Consider the following 14,271-nt stretch of genomic DNA (forward strand, 5'->3'; position numbering starts at 1 on the left):
CCTGTTAGATAAAACAGGTTTGATAATTTGATAAACAAACAAATCTAATATAGGCTGTTGTTAGGTATGAAAACAGACGGAATCTATGTACAGAAATACACACAGTTTGGTTATTGTAAGACGCTTTGATTTTTGAAAAATATCCTGGGCTAAATATTTATGCTTAGCAAGATGTTTTTGTTGTTTTTTTTTTTTTTGCAAAAGAGAGTGTATGGAAGAACAGCACTGTTAACAAAGTATTTTGAGCTGTTATTCTGCTGGATTGGATGATGGATTAAAGTAGGTTCTGGGAGAGACTACTCTTTTCTTTCCATCTCAGCCAACAGTGAATAAATGGGCTGATCCTTAATTCTGGCCCCTTCTTTCTCCTTTCTTCCTCATCTTCCAAATTCAACTGCTTCCTGACTCCAGCACATGTTGTCTTGTGAAATTTAATGGGACCGTTTATCTCCGTTCCTGAGGGAGTATGTAGAGAGCAGAGAAATTTATTCTGCGATTTTTAATTCTTTAAGCCTTTTCTGAGACAATACAACTATTTTTAGTCCTTACTTGGGGCTTGCCTGAAGGTGCAAGCTAGCCCTAATATGATATTGGTAATTCTTGATAGACTGTAACAACTGAAGTCAGAATGGCAATATGCCATTGATTGGATATATTGAATAGATTGTATATATTCATTGTTCCCACTTGCATATTGGATGAGAATACAACTCTGTGTTTGTAACTGGTCAGGCTGTATCCAAATCTGTGTAATCTTCCAGTGCTAATAGCTTTTTGCTTCATCAATTCACAATACAGCCAACTACATTTGTGCTGACAGGTGCTTTAGTTCAGAATCAAAGGCTAAAGGCTAACATAAAATGGTTCATTTTATTATGATGGCTCGAAATCAGAGTTTTAACAATGAGGTTTAAGCATTTGACTCATTTTGTGGTTCATGATTATGTCCATTAGTGAGCAGGCAGACGCTGCATCAAAAATAGCCTGTTTAGACCTCTTAATAACACATACTTTTGAAGTTGAATAGAGATGAAATATTAATGGATTCTTAAAGGTACTATATGAAAGAGCAACCTGAAGGCAAGATGATATTTCCAAGATACCGTTTCAGTGAAGAATAATGTAAATGCAAACAGAATACCCCTCCAATGCACTAGAAAAATTGGTATGCGTCTGATAGAGCCAGTGCCATATTAAATCACGTGTGAAAGCATTGCATTATTCAAATCTCAGAAACAGAAAAAAAAAAGCCCATTGAAAAGCCATCTGGTAGCTATTGCTGTTGTTAGTGATCCCATTTACTGACATTTGCATAAAGCTTGTTGATTACTCTTAGGAAGGGCAATATTAGCATAAATGTTTTTTTATCAAGCTAGTCATTTAGGCCCTGATCCGATGCTCAGAAATGCAATGCATATCCTGTATGTATATGAGAAGTTCACTTAAATCACCGGTGCTCTGCAGTAATAAAAAGGTGTGCCAGCATACTTTCTGGAATGCACTTGAGAGACTTAGCAGTGTTTTCACCATGCTGAAAAGGCTGTGCACAATAGAACAATTACTTTTGACTTGCTGAGAAAAGTAATGCAGCAAGATGTGTTTCTACTGCTTGTTTCTTCAGCTGTTAGGAACATTGATGGTGGAGTAACAATATTAATTAATCCAACCTCATACAAATACTCTTGTCTAGAATGGATTAGGGAGATACCTTTCATTACTTCTCTCTACCAAATAGGATGTTTTCTTAGAAGACAGAATCTGTTGGATTTCACAACTGCATACTCATAAAGGTTATGTCTATGGTAGTGATCAAAGCAGGGGCAATGCATGGGCTGAAACACTGGTCTGCAATATTGACTAATTTTCCTGTCTTCTTTGTGAGATGTCCCAACCAATATTCCACACGATAATACTGGAGTGTACCGTGGGAGGTAATACAGACCAGAGACTGCTAATGCACCGTATAGGCAGGGCCTCCCTGTATTGGAAAAAGGAGAGCTAAGCCACTTGAATGGAGCAGTATTGTGTCAGTGACCCTCAGGGACAGTTTTATCTACTAATATAGGTGTAGCAAAATAGAGTATTTCCAGTGTTTAGGAAGGGACCATGAATTCTTTTGATTAGCAGATAGAAATTTAATTTTCTTTTAAGAAAAATGTTGACCTTTAAATTTTGCTAGTCAATATACCTACTTTTCAGATACAGAAATTCAATGTCCATTTCAATGAAATTGATCATTTGCCTGATATTTAACTAGAATCTACTTAACTCATACGATTTCTGAGTAATTAGGATCTCAGTAGAAATAATGTTAATTGATTGAGGAAGAAGTTAACAGTTAAACAGCCTAGGTTAGAATACTGCCCATATGGCTCTTTTCCAAATGTAAGATGCAACATAAAACTCTTCTCTTGTCAGGGCTTTTTAAAAGATGCACTATTGCTGGCCTTTGACTTCCACTGACATAGAAGTGTTTATTAAATGTAGCTGAGCACTATTTTGATGGTAAGTGCTATTCATCAGCTCATAGCGAGAGCTTAGAAATATATTCTGAAGTTGAAATCTGTGTAAGTGAAATTGTTATAGAAGAAGGGAGCTCTGTCAGCAACAAAGTTCTATTGCACGGAGTGCCTTTTGTTTAATATGAATTGTGCAATACCTTCTGGCACACTGCCTTCTTTCCTCTCATCATTGACAGACTTCTGTCTCCTCTTCAGCCTGCGATCAGCTGTCCCTTGGGGTGGCTGCCATCTTCGGACCATCCCATAGCTCCTCAGCTAATGCTGTGCAATCCATCTGCAACGCTTTGGGTGTTCCACATATCCAGACCCGCTGGAAACATCAGGTGTCAGACAACAAGGACTCCTTCTATGTCAGCCTCTATCCAGATTTCTCTTCACTCAGCCGTGCCATCCTTGACCTTGTGCAGTTCTTCAAGTGGAAAACAGTTACTGTTGTTTATGATGACAGCACTGGTAAGGTTAAAGCATTAGACTATGTGCAGATATATTCACATGTACAAAGAGAAGGAGGAGGGGTGTTGCTACTCATATTTCTTAATTTAAGAAGTCTTAACTAAATTACAAGAGTTTCTATTGGCAAGGTAGTGTATAACAAAATGTGGATTTATTAGCATAAGTATACTCCTAAGTATGCTTCAGTTGCTGAGTTCTGAGTGTTTGAGCTCACAACTGTCAATAAATCAGTCACGCTCTATCTGCATTTTCTGCAGTGTTTTAACAGTTGCTAACAGCTATGTCTTCTGATTTTATTTGAAACTTAAATTTTGAAGAAAAATATGGTATCTTGAAAGATGTACCAGTATCCCTGGTGAAGCAGAAGACCTAAATTCTAGTGCTGCTTCTGGCATTACTTAAGTTAGAAAACAGATGTCATATTTGTTTGGAATTTCAGTATCTGCTTTTTTTCAGTGAGAATTGCAGAAGGACCCCTGGTTTTAGCTGCTAGGAATTGAAACCAAAGGAAATTGGGGGGTTGTTTTGCAAATGAGTTACACAAGATAAAAATGAATTCCTGACTTGCCAGCAGAAATATACCAGATTTCTACCTTTCCCTTACCTCACCCTCAACAAAATTTGTTTTGCCCTTCTGTTTTGCCTTGACAGTGACACCTTTGAAAATTGTTTTAAAAACTTCAGTTTGATTTGAGGTCTGTCTAGTGGTGGTCAGAATTAACACCATGGTAAGAGGAAAATCTGTAATGGAAGATACAAGGAGGGTACTTAGCCAAACAAGGTGTATTTAATCTTCTTGGAAGTGTTGGTAACTTCTGTGCTGGTTGAACTGTCATTGGCAGGAAAAGAGCATGGTGAGCCTCAAACCCTTCTCATGGTTCAGTGAACTGGAAGACTGTTAATACCCTTGTTATATAATGCTACTATCTATCTAAATCTGAAATAAAAAAATAAGATCAACAAACAACGTTACATGTGAGGCTATCCGTAGTGAAGACTAACTGCTAGATAAAGAGCAGTTACAGCAAGGCAGAATGCCTGCCTGCTATTTAAGTTCAAATAAGATGTGTGTATAGCTATGAAAAGGTGAGGAGGGAACAAAGATGGCAGTGGATAAAATTATTTATAGCTGATTTTTTTACTTCATGCGTTTTAAAAAAAAGCAAGGCAGTGAAGTCTAGAGGCTGCCTCCCTAAAAGTTTGTTGGCTGATGTCACCAAAAGCCTTGAGTAATCAGACTTCTGGTTTAAACTTTAACTGTACTGAGTTAAATGTCTATTAAGAAATACTTAGCTTGTTTATTTTTTTTAATTTGTTCTGATACAGGACAGGAGTGAAAAAAGCCTCAATTTTTATTAAATTATGATTTAAAAAGTAATTTGGGGTTCAGTGAAACCGTTATAGACTTAGGTTTACATAAACTGGAAATATTTAGCTTTCTTTGAAATCACTTGGAGATTAACTGTTTTTACAATAAACAGGTTACCTTTTAAAACAGGCCTCTCAGTTAGAAAAGTGGTATGTTTTAACACTTTGAAACTACTTTGCTCAGTGTTTTCAAGTATTTTTCTCCTCTCCCACACACACACAAAAATTAACCTAATGAAATATTTCACATTTAATGGTCTCTCTTAACTCAATGCTTTTTGAAAGCTATGTTGTTAACGGCCATGATAGACCCGATCTATTCAAAAAGTATACTTAGAAGTCAGGACATAGGTAGAAATAGGAATGAAAATGGAAGTTTTTCTTGTGTATGTTGTGATCTACTTGATCTACCCATGACTACTGTTAACATTTCAGTGAAAAAAAGAACATGAGCTCTTTTTAAATAAATTTTTTAAAAAATGACAATGAATAAGGAGATTCAGGTATACAGCTTACTTAAAAAGCATAAAGAATTATTTCAGGAAATAGTCACTTTATATCTTTCTGGAGTGGCTAAACCCTTTAGATTATGGTACTGGTTGTTCTTGCTGATAAACAGTAATCCCAGCTACAACATCCTTCTTTTCTTGAAATCTGTTGCTGTCTGAAGAGATAGAAAGAGAATGAGTTTTAAAAAGGTAATCCTCTCTCTTTTTTTTGTGGCATTTGCTTCAAGTAAATTTAAATTCTGCTTCAAGACTCTCAGTTTCTCTTTGTTAGTAGTATCTCCTATGGATAATTCAAAGACTTCAGAAGCGGGACTCACTGCTGGGAAGTCCACAGTAATGCTTGCCTTTGAAGTACATAAGGGAACAACTCTTAGCTAGGGGAAACTGTCAATCTTGAAGTAGAGTTTAAATCTTGTTAGAGCTCAACTGCAAACTGGTGTTTTTTGAGGCAAGGGGTGGAGGGAGAGGAACCTTTTGACAGGAAGTAGTTACTTTAGCTGAGGAAGAGGTTACCTCGTGCCATGGGATAAGATAAACATTTAGTTGTGACCCTAGGGCTGAAGCTGAATATGATAGGTTCAGCTAATATTTAGAAACTGTGTTGTAACACTCTTTGTGCCATTTAAGACTTAATTTCAATCACATTAAAATGAAGGCAACGGATACAAAACATTTTTCACTGTTTATATCTGTTTCTTCCACTTGGCCAGTCAATCCTTAAAGTAAGATGGATATCATTCTTATTTCTCCCTCCTTTGTTTCTTGTCTAATAATCCACATTTTACTCTCCTTTACTGAAAAGTTGTTTAGGATGACAATGCACGCCTTATTTTACGATAATTTTAGCAATATGGATTTCCTTTATCTGAATGCACAATTCACAGAAACACATCCTGGTCAAGACAATCATGTGTTGGTATAGCAGATACAGTGCTAATTTCTTTTAATTGCTAAAATAAATATTTTTGGGGGGACAAGTTTACTTTATGTATTTCTATTATTACTCTATAAACATGGATACAAGGGGATATGATACTTTTATTATAGACAGGAAGAAAAGGTAGAAAGCATACATAAACTCTGTCTGGATTCTTCTTAAGATGAATTTTGGGGAGCTGCTAATATGCCAAAATCCTGGAAGATTGCAGGTCCATTCTGAGGGAAAGCATTTATTTATTTATCTATTATTTTTAATTTTTAAAAATGTCTTTATATCTTAATTGTTAGGCTTCAGTTTTATGAATTCTCTAAGGAATTGTGAAAGTTTTACTTCTCCAATAAAGGAAAGTTACCTCACTCACTTCAAAGCATTCCAATAACAGCTGTGTCCATGTTCGTCATTCGTTCAGTATAGGGTATGTGTTCTTGAGTAAACACAAATAGAAAAAGCCATGTGGTTATTTGATGCTGCAGTCAGTAAAGGCACATGTGTCATTCCCAGGAATGCGCTGCAGACTGATACTTCAGGTGCACACTTCTGCTGCTTCTTGATAGCACCATTGTGTCCAATTGTATGTAATCCCCCATGCCCCTGTCTTACAGGAAGGAAAGCCAGTTATGTGACTTTAATAGATAGCAGAGCATTTTCATGATGTTACATGAGGCACTCTACCTAAGTGTAGATGCAGTCTTCCATAGTGTCTGTGTGCCTTTCAATCCTTAGTATAGCTGCCCTCACAACATCCGTATGATGAGAAGTGCAAAACAGACTGCCATCACTTGCATTTGATCTGGATCCTACTTGAACTGAGGTTGTGTGGTATAGAGGAAGTCGGTCCATGTTATAGAGCCTAGTTTGAAATAAGCGAGATTTGGAATCCCAGGCTCACTTTGCAATAATGAACATCTGCGCATCTAAAAGATTACCACAAAGAACAGCCAGTACCGGCTTGTCTCCCTCATTGAAGTATTCTCCATGTATCTTGTGTGGAGGAATAGCTGTACATCTTGCTACTAATTTGAGAAAAGACAAAGAAGTTGCTTTTCATGCACTATGTATAGCAACCAGACCCTGTCCCCAACCCTCCCCAGAAAAATAACACAGAAATAGCTAAGTCAGAGGAGATTAACCTATGGAGTCTGGCTATTGCTCCTTCTGTCATTATGGACCTCAGAATCCTGGGTTGTTCTGCGCTGATCAGACCTGCCTTGTGTTCAGGAGCCTGTAATGAGGAAAGCAGGACAACTTGGCACAGGAGAAAATGGAGGTTGTGTCATGCTGAAATAGGGACAGAGATGCTTCTAAAGGGATATGATCAATAACACTGAAGGGAGCAAAGATCAGGTTGAATACAGCGTAATAAGGAAGAGTCAAGGCTCTACAAATAGGATGAAGTAGATGAATAAACTAGAAAGGTTAATTCTCTCTTGTCTCAGTAAGAAGAGATGCAATCTGTTACAGTGGGGATAAGGTAATAGAAATAAAAATGAACATAGAATGGGCAAAGGTTTTAATATTATAATAAAGCCTTCTGCCCTGGTAGTATTTTATGGAGTAGGCATTGTGACAGTAGGTAGATGAGTCTGTTCTTTCAAGGAAGGAAAAAATATGTGAGTCCTTTTTCTGTGAATCTGTCTTTGAATACTCCTGCACCTGGTGGTTTTTTTCCCATTAAATAATAGCTATATGCTGCTTCCTTCCACAATTTAGTTTCTCCCTCTACTTTAGCTCTCAAGCCTTTTTTTTAATGTAGTCCATCTGTTGTACAGACAAAAAATTGGAATGAGGCTGTAGAACACTTTTCTTTCTAGTCTGAAGATAAGTATTTCTTCCTGTGATCATTCTAAATGGCAAAGTATATTCCTTTTAACTAGAATTTCCCATTAAAAGAAAAACCCTAGCAGGATGTAATGAGACGTTGGTTAGTTTTCGTTTTTTCCCTTACAGTAATTTATGGTCTCTTTGTTAATTAAATACCACTAAACTGTCCCTGGATACTAATTAAGTCCTTTCAGATTTACAGATTTGCTACAGTCAATTGTCTTTAGGAAAGAAAAGTGGAAAAATGGCAGTATGTTGATCAGCTGCATGTCCTAATGATTCTAATTGGTCTCAAAACAGTAACTTAATTTCAAGTACATATTCTAATCTTTGTGCTAAAGAAAACAGACTAGATAAATTCTAAATAAGTTTGTGAATCTCAGAGAATTCCAAAGCAAAGGATACAGGAACAGTTAAATGCTGGGGCCTTTAAATTATAGTGGCACTTGTATTGCCAACTAATTCTTTATGCAGATCAAGTTGATATAAACAGGGTTCTGGGTTTTTTCTTAATTAACATTTGTTTTGGTCTTGGGTGAATGAGTATAAACACCAAAAATCTGTTGCATTTATGAACAGAAGCCAAAGTAAAAGCTGGAAAAAATGACTTCAGAAATTAAAATGTTTTGTGTTGGTCTTCAGTATTGAACCCTGTGCTGTAATTCAAGTGACTGGAAAAGATGCTGTTTTGTTGATATTTTTACTGTGGTGTACAGGTACCGTTGATTTATAGATAAAACTGCAATTTCTTTCTTGGGACCAGTATTAAAATTATCTTATTCCTGCTGTATTTAGCGTTGTTATGCTCTCACCTTGAGTATTGTGTGGAGTTCTGGCCCCCACAATTTAAAAAGAATGTTAAGGTACTTGAACATGTCCAGAGTAGAGCAACAAAGCTGGAAGGCATGATGCCCTATGCAGAGCATCTGAGGACCCTGAGTTTGTCTAGGGTGGAGGAAAGGAGGCTGACAAGTGACTTCATTGCTCTCTACAGCTTCCTGAGGAGGGGAAGTGGAGGTGGAGGTGCTGAGCTCTTCTCCTTGGTGAAAGGACTCGTGGAAATGGTTCAAAGCTGCACCAGGGGAGGTTTAGAATGGACATTAGGAAGCGTTTCTTTACTGAGAGGGTGGTCAAACTCTGGAACATGCTTCCTAGGGAGGTGGTCAATGTCCCAAGCCTGACAGTCTTTAAGAGGCATTTGGACAATGCCCTTAATAACATGCTTTAGCTTTTGGTCAGCCCTAAAATGGTCAGGCAGTTAGACTAGATGATCGTTGTAGGTCCCTCCCAACTGAACTATTCTATTCTATATTTCTCATAACTTATTTCCAGATATCTTACATCTTGTGGTTTGGGTGGGGTGTGTGTGGTTTTTTTCCCCTTCTTTTTTCCCTGTACTATTAATAAAAAAGGATACTCACCTTTGAACTTAATGTAAATTTACACTAAGGGGAATTAAATATGCTGGGGGTAAAATGGATGTGGGGTGATGACAGGTGGGCAATATTGCTAAAGCTTTAAGGATAAAAGCTTGTAAGTGATTCAAAGTAAATCTTGGCTAGGGAGAAAATTTCTCTTTAAGCAGAATATACATAGTGCACTATAAAGATGACAAAAGGTGTTCAAGAAACTTTAGAGAACAGGCAACTGAGTAGGATAGAAAATGAGATGGTCTGAAAAGGCTTGCTCATCTCTCTTTCTGTAAATGAATTAAGCAACATTTCAATTTATGTGAAAAGCTGTTCTCCTTTATAAACACTTCCGTATAACTAAGGTCTATTCTTAGCAGAACAAGAGAGAAGGAATGAAATGAGTTGAGGACGCTGTATTTGAATGTTTGACAACTGATACTGTAACGGTGCACTTCACCTGAGATTAGAAGACATGACCTCAATCATGGTGAACAGAAACTTGCAAACTGACATGGCTTGCATGCAGTAGAATATATTTCATGTTTGAAATTTTGATATAGAAAGGTAAAGTTTACTCAAGAATGGATGACAGGCAGAAATAAGGAGATTTCATAAAGATAGTCTGATGTGCTTAGTCCACAGTACAGTAAGAGACATCTGCTGGGAGCAACAGTGTAATTATAAAAAGCACAAATGAGTATCATTATTGTGATTTGCATCGCTGCGGATCAAGATCCTAAATAAACTCTAAACCATGAAAATGAAGTGGACAAGGCTTTTTCTTCCCATCTTTTTTAGAATAATCTAACAAAACTAATCAAAGGCAAGGTTTTAATGTCAACAAATATCTCAAACTAGGTGTTTACTGGGAAAAGGAGTATAGAAGGACACAGTTCTTACAATATTCTTAGAGAGATGTTATAATGTATGTTGTTTTTTTTTCAATACTGAAAATACTGAATGCCCATGTATGAGATGTTCTTGTGATATTTCTGATAGTGAATCAGTGCTTGGGAATGGAAAATAATGGTTTACTATTAGAGACTGCAAAACAGCAAAATGTACTGAACAGAAGTCAAGAAAGTGAATGTCATTAAAACTGAAATTTCTGCTAACAGAATTAATTGGAATCTAAAACAAAGAAGATTCAGATCAGTTGATGATTTCTTAAATAATAATGAAATCGAATAAAACAAAACAACAGTTGTCAAGGGACCTAAGCTTTTAAATCACTTGAGTAAGAGACTTTTGAAAAACTTTAAAATGAAGTAATCTTAGATCTGTTAATAACCTTTTGAGAATTTATGGATGGTATGTGATGTTCTAGAAGTCTGGAAAAGGTAGACAAGCTCAGATTTATCCCAACTTAGATATTTGGTCTAATTTTGAAGTATATTTATCCTCATTTGTTACATTCATTTAACATCTAAATCATCTAACTATTCCTAATAACTACTTTCCTAACTTGGAATCTCTTAAAAATTAGGTAGAATAAAGTGAGGTTGTAGTATGAAGGTTGGGGTTTTCTTTGTGGGTTTTCTTTTTTTTTTTGGTTTAATATACATCAGTCAGCTGAATTTCTATTCCTGGAAAAGTGCTGGAAAAATAAACTATTTACTTGTAAACACTTAAAAGGTCTCAAAGTGATGAATAACTATCAAGTTTGCTTTATCAAGAGCAAATAATGTAAAACTTTCTCATTGTGGATAAGGAAAATGCAGTAGATGTGATAAATATTGAGTTAAGAAAGTCATACTGTTCAAGGTGACATTCTTATATGCAAATTACAGAAATAGCTTGCTTATGCAACTGTTGTCGAATGGATGCAAAAAAAGAGCAATAAGGCATAAATAGACTCGTTATGGCTTACTGCAAATCTGAAAAGATATACTTAAAAGGTTCATTTTCTGGTATGAAGAGTATACAAATTACATACTCAGAAGTTACAATACTCTTGAAAATATGATTTGTGTTAAAGTATTTTAATATTTATCTATGAACTGTAAGATGTGTTCATTGTGGATAAGCCAACAATGGCATTACAAGAAAGAAAGCATAATGTACTCAGATGTATGACCTGGAATTTCATGTGTAAAAAATTCCCAGGTAATTCCAATTTAACCTGTAAAAGAAAAGCATCACACCATATTACATTGTTTTTTGCAGCAGAACTCAAGAAAGATGAGGGTTCTTCAGATCACAGGCTTAGGAATGTATGACCTGGGAGGAGAGACTAAAAGAGTGTTGGTTTAGTCTAGGGCAAGTAGACAAAATGGGCTTGCAAAAGGAAATAAATAAACTATCCTCTATGTTAAATGTCATAGTTAGAGACATGTTTAAAATTATAGCAGAAATGATTTAGCTAAGAACATTTACGTTAGAACGCAATAACAGATATCCTTGCAAAGCTGTGTAAACTCCATCTCATGAGGTTTTGTGGTTCGGTGTTGTTTCTTTGCTGGGTTGTGGGTTGGTTTTTTTTGTTGTTGGGTGTTGTTTTTTTTAATAGCAATGTATTCATACTGCTTTTGCTAGAGAGAACAGAAAAGACAGGTAAGGGTGACCTGTCACTGTCACTGTCAGGACTATTCTCTATCACTGATGCTGACTGATGTCTCTGTTGAATGTGCAGAAATACTAAATTATAAACTACTGTTAAGTTATTCCATTGATAGTGATTCTTCAAATTGGATTTATATTAGATATCAGTTAGATGAAAACTATACCTGTGTGTATTTTTGCATAGTTTACTGTTTTGCCTTGTGCAATTTCAACTAGCATTTATTCTGGTTCTTCAAGGCAGATGCAGAATTCACAGTAGTGGTTGTTCTTGAAAGGCTGGGTGGGACTCCTCTCTGCAAATAAACGAACTTGTATACAAATCTTATCAAAGATACAGAGTGGGATGGGATATCTTAGCACAGCATGTTAAATGAAAATATTTTTGTGTATTTCAAATTTGCTTATTATCAATTAATAAGTGGTTATTCTGTGTTATTTAATGGAATGAATGGAATGAATATGTAAAGGAGGGCTATATTTGCCATGGGGAACAAAGCAGACTGAGGCTTCCTATGCATATCAGCTGGAATGGTAAGCAGTTCTGTTCCACATCTGTTCAGTCACTGAGTCAGACAGAGGTTGCAGCATTTGTAAAACATCCACACTTTTATTGAATCTTCTTATTAAAGACAATAAATTTTAAGCCTTCCTTGAACTCAGAGTTGGTAGAATTGTGATAATTAATAGGCCTAATAATTTTGACTTATTTTTGGAGAATGAAGAAATATTTTCCAGACTGATTACCTATTGCATAGTATCTTTTAAGTACAGAGTGTTTAAAGTGCTGTGCACAGTGATAAAGTGAAAACACAATTAATAGTTATGTGCTAAACCTAATTGTAGTATTTGGATGTAGCTGGTTATTTGGTTTGGTGTATTCCTTTTCTAAGAATGCCATTGTCCCATTTGTTCAGTAAAGCTCAGAAATATTTTTCCAGTGATATATGACAATACCAGTGGTAAAGAGGATGTTGTGAAGTTAAAATTTCAATTTCAAACTTTTTTAGTCTTTTCGCAGTTTGGAAGTTAAGAATTGTCTTAGCTAGCTCTATGAAGAGAAAGAAGTTAAATTCTGTTATTCTTCTTGGTAAATGGACCTGTAGTAGTTCTTTGAGAATAAATCAATGGAGATTTTAATTATTTTCTTTGAAAAGAAAAGTAAATGTCATCAAATTAAACAGAATGCATAAGTCCAGCCCATCTTTCAGGAAAATATCTATGACAGACCCTGCCCTGTTTTGGCCAAGAACTGAATTTGGACTTACTGCAACAAGATGCACTATTATAAAAAAGAAATCTATAGGTTTAAGATAAAAATAAAATAAATCCATAAGGTACTTTTTTTTTTTTTCTATAAGCCTAAGGAACAGAAGTGGATGTAACATTTTCAGAAATTTTTGCATTAACAATGAACGTATTTCAAACAGCACCTTAAATTGTTTTGCTTTTGTGGGTTTGAATAAACTTAAGAATTTAAATCTTACAGAAAATTCACTAGGGAACTTATAATCAAAATAATTCTTTCTTTCATGAAGATTGGAAAATTTTATTCACTATTTTCAGAAAAATGTGACGGGAAAATTATTTAAGTGAAAAATGAAAACAGGAAAATGGAGACATAATCAGTATCACGTCTTGCGTGGGGCATAAATTTAAACTCAAATTTATCCAAACTTAACTACACTTCTACTCCTACTTCAGTATTACATATTTTGTTCTCCGGTTGGAGGAACACTGTGAAATGCGCTGAGATGTCAACCCCTTTATGAATTGTTCTACACTGGTCTCAGCTCAAATATTCCCATTTTAATACATTTTAATTTCAATTCAGCTTTTTCTTCTTTCTTGCACTTTTATATTTTTTTTAGCGAAAATACAACTGCTCTTGTTTCCAAGAATAAATGTGGTTACCTAGTGTAAATTCCCATTTAGAATGTTCATTTATGTTTCTTTTCCAACCAAGTCCATTTTGATTTCTAGTAGATATTATTTTTTTATTTAGTTTTGTATACTTTGATAAATAGTGATAATCCTATGATATGGCTAGGAATTGCTAACTTGTTCTACTGCTTCTTTTGTCATTGATTCTGATGGCTTTGACAAAGGCTGTTTTGTCCTTTGACTGTAGTAGATCTCTTTTTTTCCTCTTCACCCTCATTAAACTGCACTGCTTATAGATGTCAGCCACTTGAGAGATCATACTTCACACTATTACAAGAATTCTTTTGAAATGCCCAGGACTGTTAATTGTCATTGCTGTCACCATCGTCACACTGAATTAAAGATAAAGCTTTCTGAAAATGTTCAAAAACATGTTCAGAAAACTGAATAACAGTATTTCAACTCAGGCATATCATAATAGAGTCGCATAAGTAAAGGAACGTCACACGTTGCTGGAGACTAGAAAAACATGGCAAATCTAACATAAAAGGCTTAATGCTTTCTTAATTTTCAATATTTCTTCAATTATATTAAATTTCTTTTTTCTTACATTTTCACACACTAGGCACAGAGGTGAGGGAAGGAATGGACCGTTCTCCTGTTTTTTTTTTCTAGCTGCTCTATGCTGGGGCTGATAAGTACTCAGGTGGTATGAAAAAAACTTCTTTTCTTAATCTTGTTATGGTGATCTTCAAGATCAAAACCTTCCCAGGAACTGAAGGTCTTTCCTGAACTTAAGCAGC

The 14,271-nt window shown here is 35.6% G+C and overlaps 1 protein-coding gene across 1 annotated transcript in view; it reads left to right on the forward strand.

Moving 5' to 3' along the window:
• Positions 1 to 14,271, forward strand: part of GRIK2 (glutamate ionotropic receptor kainate type subunit 2) — a 418,771-nt gene that overhangs the window by 136,199 nt on the left and 268,301 nt on the right. Inside the window, exon 3 of the mRNA XM_075087352.1 lies at positions 2,718 to 2,975. Coding sequence (XP_074943453.1) covers positions 2,718 to 2,975 — 258 coding nt within the window. The remainder of the gene's footprint in view (positions 1 to 2,717; positions 2,976 to 14,271) is intronic.

The sequence above is a fragment of the Phalacrocorax aristotelis genome, chromosome 3, assembly GCF_949628215.1.
Source record: "Phalacrocorax aristotelis chromosome 3, bGulAri2.1, whole genome shotgun sequence".
Taxonomy (NCBI): Eukaryota; Metazoa; Chordata; class Aves; order Suliformes; family Phalacrocoracidae; genus Phalacrocorax; species Phalacrocorax aristotelis.